General features: G+C 49.9%; 2 protein-coding genes and 1 long non-coding RNA gene across 10 annotated transcripts in view; 2 read left to right on the top strand and 1 right to left on the bottom strand.

The window, feature by feature from the left end:
* Nucleotides 1-4,814, top strand: part of SPTAN1 (spectrin alpha, non-erythrocytic 1) — a 53,435-nt gene extending 48,621 nt beyond the window's left edge. For all 6 annotated transcript variants that reach the window (XM_040606317.1, XM_040606316.1, XM_040606319.1 and 3 more), the window contains 6 exons: nt 1,219-1,273; nt 1,975-2,171; nt 2,568-2,621; nt 3,110-3,256; nt 3,606-3,753; nt 4,477-4,814. In XM_040606317.1, the coding sequence (XP_040462251.1) occupies nt 1,219-1,273; nt 1,975-2,171; nt 2,568-2,621; nt 3,110-3,256; nt 3,606-3,753; nt 4,477-4,602 (727 nt within the window). In that variant the 3' untranslated portion in view covers nt 4,603-4,814. The remainder of the gene's footprint in view (nt 1-1,218; nt 1,274-1,974; nt 2,172-2,567; nt 2,622-3,109; nt 3,257-3,605; nt 3,754-4,476) is intronic.
* DYNC2I2 (dynein 2 intermediate chain 2) lies at nt 4,807-12,386 on the bottom strand. 3 transcript variants are annotated; one of them, XM_040606324.1, is made up of 9 exons: nt 12,252-12,386; nt 11,537-11,791; nt 10,676-10,785; nt 8,756-8,913; nt 8,213-8,322; nt 7,348-7,515; nt 6,694-6,926; nt 5,737-5,894; nt 4,807-5,166 (listed from the first exon to the last, which is right to left on the bottom strand). In XM_040606324.1, exons 1-9 carry the CDS (start codon nt 12,384-12,386, stop codon nt 4,934-4,936), a joined length of 1,560 nt encoding a protein of 519 aa, XP_040462258.1. In that variant the 3' UTR covers nt 4,807-4,933. The 3 variants fall into 3 exon arrangements, with proteins under 3 accessions (XP_040462258.1, XP_040462256.1, XP_040462257.1); XM_040606322.1 differs by having other exon boundaries at nt 12,255-12,386; XM_040606323.1 differs by having other exon boundaries at nt 5,057-5,166; nt 5,723-5,894.
* LOC121093648 lies at nt 5,874-10,314 on the top strand. The gene is made up of 2 exons (XR_005829620.1): nt 5,874-5,981; nt 9,673-10,314. It is a non-coding gene; the product is annotated as an uncharacterized LOC121093648 (long non-coding RNA).
* Nucleotides 12,387-19,919: the final 7,533 nt, after the last annotated feature.

Below are 19,919 nucleotides of genomic sequence, written 5' to 3'. Positions count from 1 at the left end.
TTCACGGCTTAGAGATGCTTGGAGGTTTGTTTCCCTGTTGACTCTTTCCATGGTTGGTTCCCAGCTTCCTGCTCAGGGTTCTGGGTGTGCGCTTCATCTCTTTAGACCTGCATTGAACCTGAGCCTTAACCCGGTGGTGAGAAACACCCAAATTGTTTGGTGCATTTTCATTGCTACAGAGTGATTCAGCACGTGAAATCCCCTTCTCGAGAAGCTCAGAAGTAGGTAGGAGGAGAGATTGCAGTAGGGATGAAAACCTGGTTTTACTGACTTAGACAGCAGCGACTTTAAGTTTTAGGAATTCAAATACCAGCGAGTCAGAGGTGAGGGCAGCGCACTGCACAGCGCCCTGGCTGTCCATGCACAGGTCGTGCAGGATGGACTCTCACCGTACACACTGCAAGGACAGAGATTCTTAAATGCTGCTGCCTAAAGGCTGCGTAGGATCTTGGCAGGGGGGTGGGAGGCAGCATCCAGAGACTTCCCGTAGCTAGTGCATATGAAGTAGATCTTGGAGACCTCCGCCACAGTGGTGATCTTCATATGCTGGGGCAGGGGCTGCAGAGCACCCAGAAGCTCAGTGTGGAGTCGGGCTGAGGGCAGTGGCTGCACCCACTTCTTGGGGTGCAGCACGGGAGAGGTGGGGTGGGCAAGGCCAGCCAGCCCCTGCTGCGTAGGAGGGGTCTGTAGTTTTCTGCAGTGATTATGCCATGTTAAGATTACTTTTAAATCAAACCAGTAGTTTACGACACCTTTTTTTCCCTGTTTTATCCCCATGTAACACACCTCAGTAGAGCTCCTGTGCCTTAATGGGCAGATAACAGCCCGTCTCCAGTGAATCACTTGTAGCTCACGTGTGCGTGTGTGTGCTGGGCACGGTGGGGTGGGGTGGGACTGCACTAAGTTTCTAATTTCATTAGGTTCAGTAAAGCGGGTGCTTTGGATCTGGCATGAAGTGTGGCTGCTGATCATGTTGCCTTTCAAACGGGGCTAGAAATTAACTATATAAAGAAAAAAAGAATCAAACAAGATGTACATCTGTCAGTTTGAAACAGGATGAGTCAGTATAAATAAACCACAAAGCCAGTGTTTAAATATCTGCAGGAGAATAATGCTGCTGTAAGGACTCGTAATTTCAAGGAAGGACTGTTAATTTCAAGCCCCACCTGCCATTTTTTATGGGATAAGTGCATTTTCTCACTGTGATTCTGTGTTTAGGTCTTGTATGGTGGAGGAATCGGGAACGCTGGAATCGCAGTTGGAAGCTACTAAAGTAAGCAACGCTTGCCTATCGCTAAAACACCTTTCCCAACCAATTACGTGGGAACACAGGGTGGGAATGGAAATGCATGTAATTATATGGTAAAGTCTTAATTGATTTTACACATTTTGAGTACTGAAGAGACCTTTGGGATTATCTGTTTACATATCTGGTGTCTACTTACATCACAAGCCGTTAAACAACACTGCTGTGGTTTTTGTGGGGTTTTTTTAGGATGAGCGGGGTAGGGCAGAGAGGATGCAATATTTTCAGCACGGCTCTTAATAAGAGGGGGTTTTGTCTCGAGAACTGGTTTGCCAGCCCTGTCGGTTTCCAGTACTGTGCATGAAGAGGAACATTGTTTTGGATACTATTTCACAAATCCTAGTGTATGTATATTTAATCCCAGCAGCAGCAGAAGAGTATAACCCTTCCTCCACCCCCCAGCCTGGGTTCTAACTTTTTAAGGCAGGGGTCCTCAAACTACGGCCCGCGGGCAGGATACGGCCCCCCAGGGTCCTCAATCCGGCCCCCAGTATTTACAGACACCCCCACTGGGCACTGGCGGGGGGGAAACCAAGCAGCCGCAGATGACTGCCTGCCACTGCATCCGCGCCGGCCCCCTGGTTAAAAAGTCTGAGGACCCCTGTTTTAAGGGGTTGCGGGTTTTTTTGCTGCTCCTTGATTTTCTCCTCTTGACTCCCTCCTAACAGCGCAAGCACCAGGAGATCCGAGCTATGAGGAGCCAGCTGAAGAAGATAGAGGACCTTGGAGCAGCCATGGAAGAGGCACTTATCTTGGACAACAAATACACAGAACACAGCACCGTGGGGCTGGCACAGCAGTGGGACCAGCTTGACCAGCTGGGGATGAGAATGCAGCACAACCTGGAACAGCAGATTCAAGCTCGGTACTGCCTAGCCCACGCGCCGCACAAAGCCTGTCTGTCTGGGCGGGGAGAAAAGATAGGAGACGCGTGTGGCTGTGTCTAAAGGCAAACCTTGCTCAGTCCATGCTAATGCCTGTCTCCTGTGCTCCGAGTAACGGATGTAGTGAGCTTGTAAATCCACCCCCTGCCTCGCTCAGAGGATGAAATTGACAGTTCTGGAAACGGTTCCTGTTAGCCATTAAGCAGTGGCGAGATCTTAGAGGAATCGATGAATTCTGTTGGACTGTGATGATGTAATGTGTCGTTCGCTCATTTGTCCTCACCTTCGGAGGCAGACGCTGGCTGGGGGCAGACGGGCGGCAGCAGAGCTCTGCAGTGCAGGGGGGCTGTTCACTAGCTTTGCTGCTTCCTTTTCAGAAACACCACTGGAGTGACCGAGGAGGCCCTGAAGGAGTTCAGCATGATGTTCAAGTGAGTGAGTCACAAGGAAAGCATGCCAGAGGAATGCTTGTGAGATATTTCTGGCACGTGGATGGCTCCTGTTCATGGATTCTCCGGCCGATCTGTTTGTAGCTCCTTTGTTGTCTGCGCCATTTTGTGCCGAGCTGCTCTGATCTCTGCCAGATGGCAAGAGCCTCCCGAGACACGCGCTGCCGGCCGGGTGCAGCTGCAGCGTGCGAGCCTCCCCAGGGCACGCTCCCGGCTTGTGGGCACAGCGGTGTAGGAACGGGGAGTGCCAGTGGCCTCCAGCTGAGAACAGCCGGTTTTTGGATGCTTTTTAAGCGAAGTAAAGAATTTGTGCTTACTTTTTATGTTAGATAGAACTATTTATTGATTCAAGCTCACTTGTCCAGAACGGTGGGCTAGTAATAATCTGTTCTGGTTTTCAGCCAGCTTTGTAGCTTTTGATTCTCAACAACCGACACCTAAAAACATTGGCTTTGGGTTTATGTTTATAGGCACTTTGACAAGGACAAATCTGGACGACTTAATCACCAGGAGTTTAAGTCTTGCTTGCGCTCTCTCGGCTATGACCTGCCTATGGTTGAGGAAGGAGAGCCGGACCCAGAGTTTGAGTCTATTCTTGACACGGTGGATCCCAACAGGTACAGGGGGGTGGCTCTTTTTGCACTGGACAGTATTGTATCGGCGTCCTTTGGGGAGCTGGCTGGAGGGTCTCTCCCAGCCAGAGAGCTGTGCTGGCTTCTGTAGGGGAGAGGCTAGGGTTGTTTGCACAACAATAGATGTAAAAGAATCTTTATGGAGGCAAGACTGACATTCATGAAGATGAAATTCACTGAAGAAAATGATCTGGTGTTGAGAATCTCCGGCATTTAACTTTTCTGGGAGGAGTGGAAGTCTTAAGCCCCTCTCAGGAGGGTCCTGAGGCACAGGCAGTGCTGTGCTCTGGGTGTGAGTGGCTGGCAGTGCTCACACGCTGTGTTTCACTGGCAGGGATGGACACGTCTCGCTGCAGGAGTACATGGCATTCATGATCAGCAGGGAAACGGAGAACGTGAAATCCAGCGAGGAGATAGAGAGCGCTTTCCGCGCCCTCAGCTCGGAGGGGAAGCCCTATGTGACCAAGGAGGAGCTCTACCAGGTAGGCAGTGGTTGTGGCCCGCCAGGGAGGAGCGGACGGCGGCTTTTTGTTTACAGGTTGTTAACAAAGACCAGCGCTAATTGCTTGGAGGTTCAAGTCACTGTGGCCGAGTCAGTCCTGAACCTGCCAGGGTGTCCTCTGCAGCAAAGGTGGAGGTGACGGTGACAGCCCTGCCCGGTTGCTTTCTTGGCCCTATAGAGGAAAAGCTTTAACTGCCAAAGAACTGCTCGGGCTGAGTAAAACCAGAGCTGCTGAAAGGCCTGGGATGGGGGGAGCGCGCTCACGGTGTCTGTCCTCAGAAACCGATGCTTTCCTTTCGTCCTTTGGGAGACCAGAGGGAGAAGTTTCTCCAGCGATTCAAAGGCGAAACTTAACCCTGAGCTTAGCCAGTACAGACACCTCCTCCCTCTCGCTGCCCCGCCAAGGCAGCAAGGTTTGCCTGTCTGAATCCCAGAGCTGGCAGACACGTGCAGAGGTTGCACTGCTGCTGCGTGCCCGTGACCCGTTCTGCCTCCTGTTCCACGGGAGGACTCGGGTGAGACCTTCCAGCCCTTCACACAGTACACACAGCCAGCGCCTTCCCCTGCTGGGTGTAGTTCTGCTGCTCTGGCTCCTGCCCCGAGCCGTGTGCCCCTGAGAAGGGGGGGTGGCGTGTAAGTGCCCCGGCTGCAGCCTCCCCGTGCCCGTCCCCGTCCCCACCACCGCGCTGTCTCTGTCTTTCAGAACCTGACCCGGGAACAGGCCGATTACTGCATTTCTCACATGAAGCCCTACATGGATGGCAAGGGCAGAGAACTTCCTTCTGCCTACGACTACATAGAATTTACACGTTCACTCTTCGTGAACTGATCTCAAACACTAGTACCAAAAGATGCAAAGAACATGCTCCTGTTTGCTGACTGTAGCTCTGCATGTCTCTCTCTCCCTCTCTCTCTCTCTCTTTGTGCTCTGCAATAATCAATGTTACTTGATGATGTAACCTTAAACTGCTTAGCTTAAAACTCTTAGGGAAAACAAACATGTTGCAGTGTGCTTCAATAAAAGTTACTGGTCGAACCACATCATCTTGCGTTTAATGGCTAAATGCAAATGGAACTGTTGTGCGGATGAAACTCCAGCCGTGGGAGCTGGGTGTTTCAAGAGCAGTGACAAGCTTCATGCAGCTGGTTGTGCTGCTGCCTCAGTCCGTGAGCTGGCTGGCCAGCTGCTCCAGGCGACTCTGCTCCCTGGGTCCCGGCTCGGTGAGGTCAGAGCTGAGCTGCCAGACTTTGACGGTACCGCTGGCATCCCCTGCCGCCAGGAGCTGCGTTTGCTTGATGTTAAATTCCAAGCAGTACACCGGGCATTCCCCCTGCTTTATGGAAAGGGCGGGCTTCTGCAAGCTCTTCTCAAAGTCCCACAGGTGCACATCTCCTGTAAAACAGAAACATTTGTCGCAGGTGGTGGCAGCGGGGTTTGTATTTAACAGCTGACGGTATCTGCTTAGCCTGGCACTTGAGTTGTTCTTTCTAACCCACTTCCCCGTCCCTCTGGTGGTGTCCGGGCTGTGACAGATGACATCCCTGCAAGACAGCGTGGATTTATTCTGCTGTCAGGCACCTGAAACCAGCTTGCCAAATGCTGTGAAATCTCCATTCCTTAACTCAAAAAGAAAAAGCTCTTGTTTTAAACCATTGGCTCTAGAAGTAAATGTTGAAACCAAGGAAGCTGGAAATGAGTTTGAGCCGCAGTAATCCTGCCACGCTACATACCCATGAATGGCTGTGGCAGCAGAAGCAAAGGCGTCATCAAAAGTGAAAAATAACCATGACCAAAGTTGTCTTGCTAGTTAGAAATTACTCTGCTACACTAATTACGCAGTACAAACAATGGTCACTGCTCTCAGCTTGCAGGAAGTGCTAATCGGCACAATCGGCCTGTACTAATTAATACCCAGCGTAATCTTAATTTTATGTCTAAGAATAGGCACCTGCAGTTACTTGCCTTCCCCAGATGCAGCTGCAAAGACCAGTGGCCGAACCGGAGACCAGCGTACGCAGAAGAGGTATTTCTTTGATAACTGCAGGGAAAGGAGGGGTTGTGCCTGCAGCATGGAGTGGAGGTGAACTTGTCCGTCAGTCCCGCAGCTCAGGAAGAGGTTCCTGGGGGAGGGAGGAAGCAGGAAACAACGAGGTTTGCTTTATTGCTAAAGACGGAGAGCTAAGCTGGGTGAAGGAGCGTGACCTCAGGTAATGTTCCTGCTTTGCAAAGGTCCGAACGTGTTGCCTAGAGCAGCGGTTTCCAGGCTGTACCCGGGAGCGTGCTCTGCAGGGGCACAGCTTCGTTACTGCCCTCAATTAAGTTTAATGAGGGCTTGTGCTGTCCGCTGAGGGTTGCTGTGGGTTGCGGGCCAGGGATGCCTGAGAACTGCTGATCTAGAGACGGGCATTGTTAGAGTTGTGTTTGTCTCATGCAAATTAAACACAAACCTGGGCTGTCAGCATGCTCCACAGAAACGTGGCGTGGGGCCTCTCCCACGGGAGGTGGGTAAACGGGCAGGGATGGGAGCTGCCGATCGGAATTCGGGCAGCTACCGGGAGGATTCTGATGGGCTGAGCACTTGAGCGCTGATAAATGAATGACTCTTTAAAGGCCTTGTCCTTAAATTGCTCTTCAGCATTAAGGCCCAGGATGACCTAAGGCAGGGGCTAACATTCTGTGCCAGCCCGAGTGCAGGTGCGTTGTGCCCACGCACAGCCATTCGAGTGGGTGGCTTCACCAGAGCTGACGGACGTTGCTTCCCCTGTGACGGGAAGTCACACGATCAAGTCCCCGATGCCAGGTGACCCCTTTTCTGTACCCACGTGCGCCTGGGGGCCAAGTTGGAAAACGCACGTTTACAGCCAGGCGATAATTGTGTCCAACCAACGTGCAGCGCCGGTGCCTAGTGACAGCACTTGCCTGTGGAAGGGTGAGCAGCTCACGGAGTACACTGGCCCCCCGTGCGGGGAGAAGGCGAGCTCCGCCGGCGCCCTGAGCGGGACAGAACCGCCTGCCCGATGGAGAGCCAGCGCCTCTGCTGCCATGGAGCACTTCAGCGAGTAGCCGCCTTCCACACCCACGACGAACATGCGGGGATCAAAGTGTGAGAAAGAGAGCGAGGTCACACCCACGGCCACCTCTCCCCGGGCAAACTGGGAGAAAAAGAGACAAGGTGGTTGTGGGAGGCGGAGGCTCCGCGGGCAGGCACATGCGGTTGGAGCCGCCCGAACCGGCCTGCCAGGGCCCCAGCCTGCCCCACTGGCGACGTCTGTAGCGCTGCTCAGCCGTGAACCTCTGCAGCACCCTCCCACGAGGGGATGCACACAAGTGAGTATTACGACAAGCAAGTTCTCCTCTCCATCCTACCAGCTTCTCCTTAGAGCGTGGCAAAACCTCGGCCGTTGCCAGCCTTCCAAGGAGCGATTTCAATACGGGAAAGGGGATGGGGGTTAGTGTGTATGTTCAGAAGGGCTTTTCCTGGCTGTTCCCAGGTGGAAGGCGAGCTCTGCCACGTGGGCTCCAGAGTTAAGAGCATTTTTGTCCAATTGTCCCCCTTTGAACTGCTGAACTCACCTTCTTCAGCCGAGTGCTGCGAGGGATCTGCTGAGCCACCACAGCAAACCCCTCAGCCAGGGCCAGCCGACCATCCCGCTCCTCCCTCCACACCAGGATCCTTCCGTCCGTCGACACGCTGAGCAGCCGGGAACGCTCTCCGTGCTTGGCGCCAGATATCCAGTTAACCTGTCCCAAATGCCACGAGCTCATGATGGGGGCGGTCACAGCTGCCCAGCCCTCGCCCGGCAGCTGGTGGTCCCCGAGGGTGAGCTGGGCACCAGCCCGGCTGCTGCTGGGGGCTGGCACGCGGCCGTAGGTGCCAGGAGAGAAGCACGTTCAGGGGTTCGGGGCTGAATCCTGTGCTGCAGCTTCTATGGTTCACCTGCCGCCGCTTCCGAGATGTATTTATAAGTGCTGCCACCCGGGTAGAAACAGCAGCATTTTCCTGACTGCCAGCTGAGAAAATAGAGATTGCCCAGAGTCACGGGACCCCCGAAGGACACAACCACGAGGAAGCCAGGCTGTATGGCATGTTTAAAGCAGGTGGCTTTAAGCTTCCAGCTAAGGACCCGTGACACCTTGCTACTAACGTTTTTAAGCCACTACAAGTATTGTTGGCTGCACCCACATCGGTAAACAGTTACAGCAGGAGAACGGGCCTACTCCTCATTTATCCTGAACAGCAAGAACTTACAGGGTGAGTGCCGAGTTCAGCAAATGCCTGTTCAGTAGCTAGATTTGGGGACAAATAGCCAACTAAAAGAGAATATCACACATCACTGCTGAAACGTAGCAGCCGGTCTGTGGACAGGCACTGAAGGGGTGAAGCAGAGGAGTGGCAACGCTGCCTCCCCAGCCCTGCCTGCTGTAGGTGCTCTGTTACCTGATACACTGGGTCCGTGTGAGTGTCATCTGTCATCCCGGTCCTCCAGATCACAGCATCTTCTGTTCTGCTGGTATCCCACACCAGCAGCTCCCCACTGAAAAGGCCACCTGGAAGGACAAAAGTGAAACACCTAAGGTCTAGCAGCTTGGAACAAAGGCACAAATGAAGCTATGGTGGAAACGGGCCAGCCAGCTCCAAAGGACTGGCAGCTTCACACGGGGCACTGTTAGCTCTGGTGTAACAGAACGTAGTACTACCCAGATGAGCACGCTCTTCCCACATACAGCCAGGGCTGAATTTCCTCCTACCATCTCCCGGAGGAGATGGCATAAAGGCAGAGGTCACTGAAAAAGCAGCAAGCCCCAGTTCAGAAGCAACAGTGCACTTATCAGTGTTGCTGTTGTTCCTCAGTTTAAGGAGCCACAACACCATTGCTTCTGCAAGAAATCTTAGGCTGAGCTGAGAGAGAGAAACACAATGATCCCAGCTGAAGGAAATAAGGGTACATTACAGATAGGGTCTAAAATAAGAGCAAGCTACCAGCTATCAGTGATGGCTGGGACGGGTGGAAAGCCAGGCACATGACAGAACTGGGAACATCCAGCACTAGGTCAGGGCGCTGCGGATTCAACCCTCTTCTGTCCAGATTCCAGGTGCAAACGTAGGATTTTTCTGTGCTCCAGTCCCCACCATCCAACCTGAGGAAGAGAAAGCTGTGTCTTGCCTTGTCTGTTCTGCAGAGAATCCCAGTCTAGCAGTGCTCTGGTGTGCCCCGTTGCACATTTAAACATCCTGCTTTGTGGCTTGATGGAAAACTGAGGTGAAGGGATCACGAGGTGATGAAACCTCTCTGTGGGCTACTATATACAGAGTACGGTGCCAGCCTGCTTAGAGAACAAAGTGCCAGTAAGTAAATCTCAGACACGATTCACTATTCCAAGGCCTACCAGCCACACAAATAAAGGGAACAATCTAAAGGGCGCATAAAGTTGCCATGAGTACTTGGGAATGAAAATCTAAAGAGACCAAATTGCTGCCAAGTTGCAAACTGGCTGAGTTGCAAACCACGTGTCCTCTAAGCAAGCACTCAGAGATCCGGGGTCTGAGAATAACGGTGAGGCAGTATCTTACCTGGAGGGCTGGAAGGGGCTGGAAAGCCTTACTGGGTCTTGCTTGGCCTGAGACATGCAGCACGGTTTGAGGGCGAGGCATGTCCACAGGAACAGAGAACATTCTCCACAACCACCCAGACGGTGTTGATGACCCTGCCCAAACCACACACCCCAGCTGCAGAGATTTCAGTCCAGTCCTGTGCCCGCCATTCTGGTTTGCCACATGTGGATCATGAGTTATTACGCCAGGGTGCTAACAGACCCTGCCACTCTACTGCCTTTGTTAATTCTACCTGTTTCACTCATCACACGCTTACCAAAATGTTAACTGTCTTCTGTCCCTAGCACCACACTGACCAATGTGATGTCCCATCTTGCTACAAGGAGACGATATGGAGGACAGAGATCTACAGAACAGTCAGTGGTCGGGACAGGAAGCAATGATTTTGACCCTGACTTCTACTGCCTTTATTTGATGCTTGTAATTCTTTTATTGGAAGAGATATGATCGAATAAAAGGAGCAACTTTTCATCCAATGGGTAGTTAATCCGTGAAACTCCTTATTAAGGGATGTTGTAGACTCTAAAAGCTTACACAGATTCACAGAGACTATGTAAAAGTTCATGGAAGGGAATTCCACCCAGGGTAACCACTGAGACAGAAACCACATTCTAATCTGAAAACAACTGTAGACTGGGAGAGCAGAAGGAGCAAGTAACATACAGGTTTGTCCTGTTTGACTCTTCCCTATGCATTCACTCATGGATACTCTTTTTGCTGGGGCATTTAAGTTAAGGAAATGGTAGCAGAAAGAAAAAAAAATAAGGGCAGCAGTGGGGCACAGAAGAGCCTGCTATAGACATTCACTGGATTAGATGAATGTTTTGTCCAACCCTCACTTCAGAAATCTTTACAGGTTTGTCAGACAAACATGTCCATGGCACCAGGCACAGGCACGAATGAGTGCCACGTTCATCTGGGGTGCTAAGAGACCACACTAAAACAACACAACCTTAGAGAAGGCAAGCATGTACTTCCAAACCTCACCTACATATCTTTGCAAAGGCATTTGCTCTTTACGTTTTCTTTCCAAATCAAATCTATCTAGAAACAGTAAGAGCACATGCATCCACCTTCAGGGCAGGGGGGAAGGCAGAAGAAATAAAAGCCGTAATTTAAGACTGCCCTGAGATTTTGTTTCTTTGAATATGAATTATTTAACTCGCATAAAGGTGTATATATATATATAGTTTATTACTGCAGAGAAAGTGAACATATCTAAAGCTCAGGTCAGCCTGAGATATCACATCAACCTCAGCTGCACTCTCAATCCATTCAGATACTCACCGGCCATATGAACATGCAACAACGGATCCAGTTGCGTTCCATGAGACGCTGGTAACCTGCAGGTTTTGATCCTGAGCCTCCGGGTATGACAACGTATGCAAACACAACACCTGGAAGAGATCAAATTCAGGCACTGAAGCAATCTCTGAACACAGAGAAACGGGACCTGTGCACACCCCTGCAATGTGATCATACGGTTACAGCGCTGGCTTCCCCTCTGTCCAAGTAGCACGCAGATCTACATGGAAAAGTTGTTGAATTCCTACTGGGAATAAAACCCCACAACACATGACTCTACCAAACCCACTGTTGCTCATAACTACCTCCCACAGATTGCACACTTCAGGGGCTGCACAACAACTCTGGAAGGCCGTGCCGTAAGGATTTACAACAGCCCCCCAGGTATGAGTCTAGCACTCATTAAGCTTCCCAAGGAATGGCTTGAAAACAACAGTACCAACATGTACTGATGGACACAAATTGCTTCTGCTCTCGAGTCCTGTACATTAAACAAACACAACCCAAGCAGGAAGAGCTCCCAAATCGCTGGCTGCAACCGTTCCTAGACATCTGCTAGTCTGGCCCTCTAAAGGGGCTGCTGGAGGCTGAAGATAAACCTACACTGCAGGCTGCCTTCTCACAAAGCTACTGCAACAGTCGCTAGCAGGAAGAACAGTTTTACCAAGCGAGGCCAGGCCACAAGCAAGGGAGAAAGCCAGGGAAAACCACCAACTAGTAATGGCCAATTATTAGAAACTGGCAAGAAAAATCACAGCAGTAAGAAACAGAACTAACGAGTTAAGAGCCACTGCGACCAGCTCTGCTTGGGCAATGACAAGGATCTGTATTCTGTCAACTTACTGTTTCATTCTGATCTGTCCAGTTCACTTCAAAGCCATCAAAGGCACGGCTTTTCCAGTTTTTATTTAGCTCTTTGATAACAGCATCCTCCACACTCTGAAGGAATGACAGAAGGCTGGTGTAATCTACTTGGACTTCTTGCTGGAAGTCTTGGACAGCATCTTTACTTTGATCAGTCTGCACACTGGCATCTTGGCTAGTATGAGATTGCGCTGCAGTTTCTACCGTTGAAACCTTCCCAGTCTGGCAGCTTTTCTAGTAAAAGAAGACAGGCAAGACTGTCTTAATAATCCAGACAGACCAAAAAAACCCAAAAAACCGTGCTGTACAAAATATTCAAAGCACTTCCCCTTGCTGGCATTTCATAGAGACATTCAAGCACACCGGCACACCTCTGGCTACTGGTTAGAAGCGGGGTGCCTCTGCCAGCGCCCAGGCAATGCACCCGGGACCCTGGCATGCCCCAGCGTTGCCAGCTGCTGCCAGGGCCCGAACCAGCGAGTGCTGCGCAGGGCCCGGCCCCGCTCCCCGCGGGGAAGGCCGGGCCCGGTCCGGCCCGAGCAGGGAGCTGCGGGGGGTCGCCGCCGAGCGGAGGGGACACGCCGGGGCACGGCCGCGCCTTCAGCGGGGGCGGGGGGGGGGAGGGGCGGCCCCCGTGGCTCTGGCGCCTGCGGCCCAGCCAGGCCGGAGGCCGAGGCCGCGCGGGGTCTCTCACCGCCTGGCAGCGCGCGCTCCGGTCGCTCCTCCACAGCGACTGCACGTCGGCGCCGGGCGCCGTCCCGTCCGCGAACATGGCGGCGAGCGGGGCCGCGGCCCGAGACGCTCCCGCCGCCCGCTCCGCGGTCCCCATGGCAACGGCCGAGGCGCTGCGAGATGACGTCACCGCGAGCGACGCGGCCGCTGGCACGCGGGCGGTAAACCGAGGCGGGCGGGGCCATGTTGGGGAAGGGCACGGGGGGCTCGCGCCGGGCGGGCGGCGGCTCCGCACGGGAGGGGGGTGCGGGCCGGCCCCCGCCCCGGCCGGCACCTTTGCTGGCGCCGTAGGTCCGGCGGGGGCTTCTGCTTCCCCCTCGGCCGCCCCCGCCGCTGGCCGCAGGGGCTGCAGGGCGCGGGGCCGCCAGCAGTTAAGATGGCGCCGGGAGGCGGGTGGGGGGCGACAAAGCCGAGCTGGGGCCTGCGGCGGGAGGCGTGGGCCGGGCGCGTCATGGGGGAGACGGTGTCTGAGGAGGCACGCGGCGTTCGGCGGCGCGAGTTGGGCCCCTGGGGGCGGGGGCGGGGGAACCCGGCCCGGCTCCCCACAGCCGCCCGGGCAGCGCGGCAGGCCGCACGCCGCCGAACCGGGCAGCGGACCCGCCCCAGGCGGGTCGTCGCCGCTGACCGGTGCGGCAGCGCTTGCGGGGCTTGTTCTAATTATAGCTCCGCTGGAGCAACGCGGAGCGTCCCCGCGGTTGCGGGGATCTGCGCGGCCCGTGTGCGGGAACCGGGGTGCGGGGCGCGGCGCGTGGGCCCCGCGTGCCGGCTCCCCGGGAAGCGAAGCCACGGGCAGCTGCGGGACGAGACTATCGGCGGCGGGCGGCCCGGAGCCGCGCAGGGAGCCTTGCGGCCCTCGTGCGGCCAGCGGAGCCGCAGCAGCAACGGGCTCGGTGCCCCCGCCCGGCGGGACCCCGCCCGGCGCACCGGCGGGGCAGGCTGAGGGTCCTTCTGGCCCGCGCGCCCCGACAGAGCAGCCCGGGTGCCAAGCCGAGCTCCGGGGGCGGCTGGGCGGCGGCGGTGTCGGAGCCCTTCGGGTGCCGGGACACCCTGGCCGCTGCCAGCCCCCTGCGCCTGCGGGCCGGCCCCGGCCCACCTGGCTTTCGGTCGCCGCCGTGGGGCCCGCAACAGTGGCACTAGTGAGACCGACCGCTGGCTTGGCCAAGCAGGGTATCTTCGTATGCCCTTTTTTTTGTGGTACAGCTCATTTTGTTTCAGGTCGAGTGTCAGGAGGCAAATTACAGTACTTGATGACAAAGTGTACTCTGCTGTCCTTTTCTACCGGTTCTAACACATTTGAAACCTCTCAGAAGCCACAGGTCTGGAACTCTGCTTTAGATCTTCAACCAGGTGTCTGTAGCAGTGAGCTAGAGACTACCGTCTTTGCTTTTCATTCAGTGTTCTGTTTCCACCTTGTTTAAAACATCTGTTTACAAAGCAGCTTTAAAAGATGTAAGAGCATTGGAAACAATGTACTGGTTTTGTCACAGCAGGATTCCAGTGCCTTCTCCGAAGAAAATACTTGATGTGCTGCCTCCGTGTATTCGTTCAAGGACTCGACTGCCGTACTGTAAGACAGTGCTCTGCTGCTGTTGTTGGTGGGATCCCAGTACAGCACTTACCGAGATGTGCTTTTCTTTGGTCGGAGATCAGCTGAGTATGCGAAACAGTGACAAGTTAATCTGTCCCTTAATGAGTGAAATAAATGTATTTTCTACTGAAGAACCCTATTAAAAGTACATAAAATGAGCTTTGCTGGATGAGGTTTTCTACTGCAAATAGTTAAATGCAGGAAGTAGGGGTTTTTTTCAATCTCTGTTTACATTGTGTTGAAAAACTGATACTAAATGTTTGAATTCAGCAGCAGACCGTTTTTTTTTTTTAAGAGGTTCTTAATGTTTAAGATTTATTGTCTATAAATAGATCACCCTAAGTCACCGCTAAATTTTCTTTAATCGTTATGATTAGAACTGCCAAGGAATATTACACTTAGAAGTAGTAGAGTAAGTATTACAAGCATGAACTTACATACAGTCTGCATGATAATAAAAATGCTAAGTGCAAACAGCAATTTAAAAACTTTAAATAACTTGTCAGAATTTAAGGAGAGAAGTTTGTGGTTTTTGAGATGAAAAAGTGAGATAAGAAAACTGGAATGTGAATATGTGAAACAGACCAAAAATAAACCAGCAGTTTTCTCAGCAAGTAATATGCAAAGTTACTGCAAATTTAGTACATGTTCCCATAATACAGTGCATGTCTGGACATTTTCTTCCCTGAGGATGAGAAAGGAGCAAACTGCTCCAGCTAATGACTATTCAAAGTGATTGAAGTTTAATCCTCCTTTATTCCAGTACCTCTGACTTGCTGGGGTTTCAGTGTATCAACAGCATTTCTTTCTGGCATGGCAGTATCAGATACATTTGAAATAAGGTAAAATGGGGATAATTCGGGGAGAGCTGTTACCAGCCTGACACTACTAAGTTTCTCTAAAGCAGCTGTTACTACTACAGCACCAATCTGTGCTTTTTCTTCCTTGTGTTTCATGAGACTTAAGTATTACGAAGTTTTCATTTTCACGTAATGGCACAAATCGGCATCAGAAAACAAGAACAAGCCTGAGGTTAAGAGAAAGCCGTGTGGGAAAAAGCACGGGGGGAGAAAAGACAAGGAAAATGGATGAGGTGTAACAATAAGCATGCACACTGGGGGTATGATTTCTATGACCTGGAGCAAAACAGATACTCCAAGCTGCAGCTCAGTAAAAATTCATCCACTAGTGGGTGCAGTAGCTGCCCTCTATTTGTGATAAATGAAACAATTGAGCTCTGTTGAGGCTCCAGGCAGCCGGAACAGCAGTCTCTAACCAAAAACAGGGAGACGTAACTGAGCCTTCCCCTTTTACACCTCGCCTTCCATTCCCTCTGCCCCAAACAGATGCAAGTAAGGATGAAGAAAACAACATGCATAGTTCAAACAAGAATGGAGTGTCCAGCCGTGAGAAAGAGCTCTTGGGGCTTAAGATTGGCAGTGAGGGGCTTGAAATGGGATCAAAGGCATTGCCTTTTAGTGATTGATGGCTCTGTTAGAGGCATGGAACTTCTTACATATTCTAATTTATTAAAAATAAAAACAACCCAAAGCCCAGCCAAACAACAAAACTCTTCAAACAATAAAAAGAATCGGTATCAAAGAATCATCGCTTTAGAACCTACTTGTCTCCCCAACTAGTGTAACCAGCAAGACCTAATTCTGCCTCCCCAACTGTTCATTTCAAACCTGTGCACTACTGTACTGCCTAGCATGACAAATTTGGGTTGGTGAGGTCTGGGTACTTAACTGCGTTGCCTTTGAATTAACCCAAGTATGCAATAGAGAGTTTGAACTGGCTTTATGCTGACTGTGCTTGTTGTTTGGGTATAGACGATACCTGATCATTTATTCCCATACTGTTTAGTTTTGAGCTAGATCTTGAGTGTCATTTGCTTGAGTGGGGTTTTTTGCGCTACTGATCTAGAATTTAGTCTTCCTGAGGCTCAGGGGTCTGCATTAAATGGAAATACCCCTAGAGAAAAATAATCAAGATACTACCCAAAAGGAAAATGAAAGGACACCTCCTTAGTTTCATTAATCGCTTGGTGTAGCTTGTTCCCAAAAGTTTTTAGTGAGAGCAGCACCCTATTGCGTTACTGTAGGTGGTGACTTTGGAGGTCACATGCAAGACCAAGAGTGGACTGAAGTCTGTTTATCTGCAGTGTTACCTGCGAGGCTCCTCATCTGATATTCAGGATATACCACAAGCATTTATTTCACCCTTGCCAAAGCTCTGCAAGGTAGAGAACTGCTGGTGCCGGTTTTTGACAGGGAAAATTTTGGTTGTAAGGGTTAGATGACTTGCCAAATCATGCTGGGAATTTATGGCAGAAGAAAGAACAGGACCCAAGTTCCTAAATAGCAGAGCGGTGTTTCCACCATATCAGACACATACTTTGTGGATGCATTGCTAATGTACACATTTCTTTTTGTTAGAGATTTGTGATTTTAAAACATCAGGTATTCATAATTCACTAAACTGAAGGAAAGAAAGGTCACCACAACCGTTCAAGAGTTGAGAGCACAGCATCCGTGTAGCCAGCCAGATGCTCGGTAGCTTAACGAGGGTTCGGGTCCTTGCGTGGACTCGGTGTGTTACCTCAAGCTGTGTGAATCCTCCAGCTATTTCTTCTCCAGTGCCATTCATAATGGGCTTGTGCGTTTTCTCTGGTTTCTGACCTCCTTTTCCCCGTTCCCTCTCCCAAATGTCCCTGCAAATGCTGTGCCCTTTTTGCTTTGAAAACCTTACTTTCTGTTTAGGCAGAAAACATGTTGCCTCATTTCTGACACTCTGTTACACCTAGAGACACTATACATTACAAAAAGAATCCATCTCCATTAAACTCACACATCTATTATGCTTTGTAGAATTAGAGTTGAGAGGTCCTTACTAAATATTATGGGTATGATTTCTTGCACTGTACAGGTATTGTCTATGCCATATTCATTCCTTCATTGACAACATGTAAGTAAGACAAAGATTTTAGTCAAGCGTAGCCAGAATGTGAAGGAGCCCAGGGAAGGCTTGCTTTGTGGCAGGTGGCAGCAAGCTACCACCACAGGGGCGCAAAGACACCGTGCTGGCGGGTGTTGAATGGCAAGCGAAAGCTGGCACAGGGCCAAGAGCCATGGCATATCGAAAGAGGCATCTGTGAAAGGCTCAGGACCCCAGTTCTGGCTGTCATGGTGCTCCAAACTCCGTGGCAGCTGGGAGCCTCTGCCTTGGACAGAGGCTTGATGCTGTCAGCAAGGTGATTGGCAGTGTCTCTCTGCTTTTAGACTCTGCAGCCTCTAGTTCCTGCTGAGTTTGTACCAGCATGCCCACCATCTAATCTCAGAAATAAAAGTACAATCTGGCATGTCACTCTTAAAAGGTAGCTGACCCTTTGCCATGCTGACAAGATGTAAGAAAACACTGAGATCCCTCAGATTAATCCCATATTCAGTAACCATGTGTGACTAAAAATTATTTATCTGTTCTGTACATCACTTCATTAACTCGTACTGTGTCTACAATATCTCAGACAGTTGCTGGAATTTTAATTGGCATGTATAAAGCAGCTGGCTATCTCAAAAAGCATCGTGGACAGGTATTACTCATCTGAATAGAATCAGCTATCCTTTGCGTAAGTGTGGTTTCAAAAAAGGATATTCAGAAATAAGTAGTTACATTCCACTCAGGACAATCAGATTTGTACTTATATAAAGCAAGCAAGCAGAATTTGCATGATAGTTCTTGATTGCTCTTCAGAAATCTGTGCATTTATTTAATTTCAAGCATGCTGCTTTCATTTCTTACACATTATTTCTATGAGCACTGAATGATTGATACATACATCATAGTTTTACTGCGGTACGGATATATAATTTAAGAGTGGAGAGTAAAATAACGTTCCTACCATCATGTTAGCTAATACAGTAGGAAAGACAGGTTTGCAAGGACTCCTTTTACTGATATAAATTTCACCTCCATTTAGAGAGTTTGCATTTTGCCAGTTTAGCTAGACCAGCAAAATCATCTTACACTTAGTGTGAAAGCCACTTCTGAAGTGGCAAATAAAAATATCGCATTTCGATTGGTCTGTTATCACAAGTATAACAAGGATCCCAAAGGAGCCTGGAGCATATTATACAAACACACGCACAGATAACTTCACAAAATTACGTGCTGCAGAAAGATTATCATCTTCTGAAAAGCACATGGAAGATTAAGGGAAGCAGAATATCTTGTATAGACAAATTGGGCATGTCAGTGTGAGTGTTTCGACTGCTGCAGAAAATGCCAAGTGATTTATAATGATCACTTTCTTTTTATTGCCTCTGTGAGATGGCACCTTTATCTTTTAGGGGAATGACAGGATAGTAGTCTGTTACTCAGAAATAACAGAATGAGCCACCAGTATAGCCAGTTTGTGTGACTTTTTTCTGTAGTGTTTATGTAGAGCTCCCAACACAAGTGCCGATGCCAGTCTAACTTTAAAAAAAAAAAAAAAAAGAAGTGAAAACATGACAAAACAGAGCTTAAGAAGGCATGAATGAGGCTCTCTGTGGAGAAGTATAAAAGACAATTGCACCAATTACATGCTGTTTTTTGGAACTTCATGTAGCCTAAGTCTATTGAAATATATATTTGTAAGCGGGAGTGGTGGGACGGGAGGGCGCGCTGGAATGAGGCCTGGAGCTGAAATGCAGTAGTAAAGGCAGTAGGAGGAGGGACAGCTGTAAACTGACTGCAATTCTCAAATTTAAAAAAATGTCAGGAAACATTTTGATGCCAAATTATGTGACACCTTTCATTCCTGTTTTTGTCCTTAATTTTCCATTTAATTGACTGAAACTTTTCCCGTTTATGCTACAACTGTGAAGCTGCGTTGACTAAAGGCATTTTCATTTTGCTCTATTCTAGCCTGATAAACTCCTGTTTATGCAACAGCTTATACCTTTAATAACTGCATCAGTACTAAAAAAGCACCCAAGATTTCTTAGCATCAACGTGGCCTGAGAGAACTTGCTGCAGCCTGGAATGTGACAGGAGGCAATTTATAAGGAATTAACTCTGACAGTCACTTTATACAGCTGATTTTCAAAGATCTAGGCACTAAAGATGTGTTAATGAGGGTACTGAGGCTTCATAATTAATTATATTAGCATCTCTTTGTTACTTTCTACGACAGTAGTGCCTCGTTGACATTTCAATAGGAGTCTGGTAGTATTCTTTGTTATTATTATCCAGGAGTACAGTTACACCTTAGCTCCCAGAGGGCAATGTTGCATGTAAATGCCCCTGTGAATTGCAAGGGCCTTTGGATCTCAGTAAAAGCCCTTGAAGGAGACCCTGCTGGAAACTGAATGGATGTCAGTAAAATTTCTCTAGTCTGGAGTCTCTCTTCAGATACGGACTCTCCTCCCCTTTCATTTCTCCCTTCCCTTCCCTCCCCCCTTCCTTTCCACTGCGCTGGTCCTTCTCACAAGGCTTAAGAACAGCAATATCCAGCACTGACTGAATGTTGAGTTCCAAACCTCTAAAGGAAGGAATACTGACCTGAACAAAACAGTGAACAAAGTAACCGGAAAATAGGGAATATTTTCACATGCTTGAATTTTCAGTGCAATAAAACCAGTGCTGCCAGAAGGAGTCCCAGAAGTGGTGAGTCAGATAATATAGAGGTATGACTGCGGTGGGAGGGAAACGGTCTCTACTTTGTTTTACACCACCCCATGCCCCTTGCAAGGGCAGATGAAATTATTTTCCAGTCCTACCACTGCAAAAACAAACGTGGAGTTTAAAGGTTATTTCCTTTGTGTGTTTCTGAGAGATGTTATTTTTGAATCTGAAAGGAGAAGGATGACTTTCTGTCAATGATCTCCAATTCTACTCTGAAAACTTTTACAGTATCATCTGAGATGGCAGAGCTGCTTCTTTTTGCTTGTGTTTAATTGAAACAAAACTTACCAGAAAACATATTGCTGTTTATTTACAGCACTTACAACCACAACCTTGTCATGGTTAGGCTAAGTTAAGGGCACAGCCTGACAAACA

Source organism: Falco naumanni, chromosome 9, assembly GCF_017639655.2.
Source record: "Falco naumanni isolate bFalNau1 chromosome 9, bFalNau1.pat, whole genome shotgun sequence".
NCBI classification, from domain to species: Eukaryota; Metazoa; Chordata; class Aves; order Falconiformes; family Falconidae; genus Falco; species Falco naumanni.
The sequence above is the reverse complement of the archived record's forward strand: the minus strand, read 5'-3'. Positions and strand labels throughout refer to the sequence as shown.

Coding starts and splice junctions, on each gene's coding strand:
- DYNC2I2 (XM_040606324.1), bottom strand. CDS start 12,386: ATGGGGACCGCGGAGCGGGCGGCGGGAGCGTCTCGGGCCGCGGCCCCG. Junction 8,323..8,755: donor CCAGCCATCACTGATAGCTG/GTAGCTTGCTCT, acceptor TTGTCCTTCCAG/GTGGCCTTTTCAGTGGGGAG. Junction 7,516..8,212: donor ACACGGACCCAGTGTATCAG/GTAACAGAGCAC, acceptor CATTTGGGACAG/GTTAACTGGATATCTGGCGC.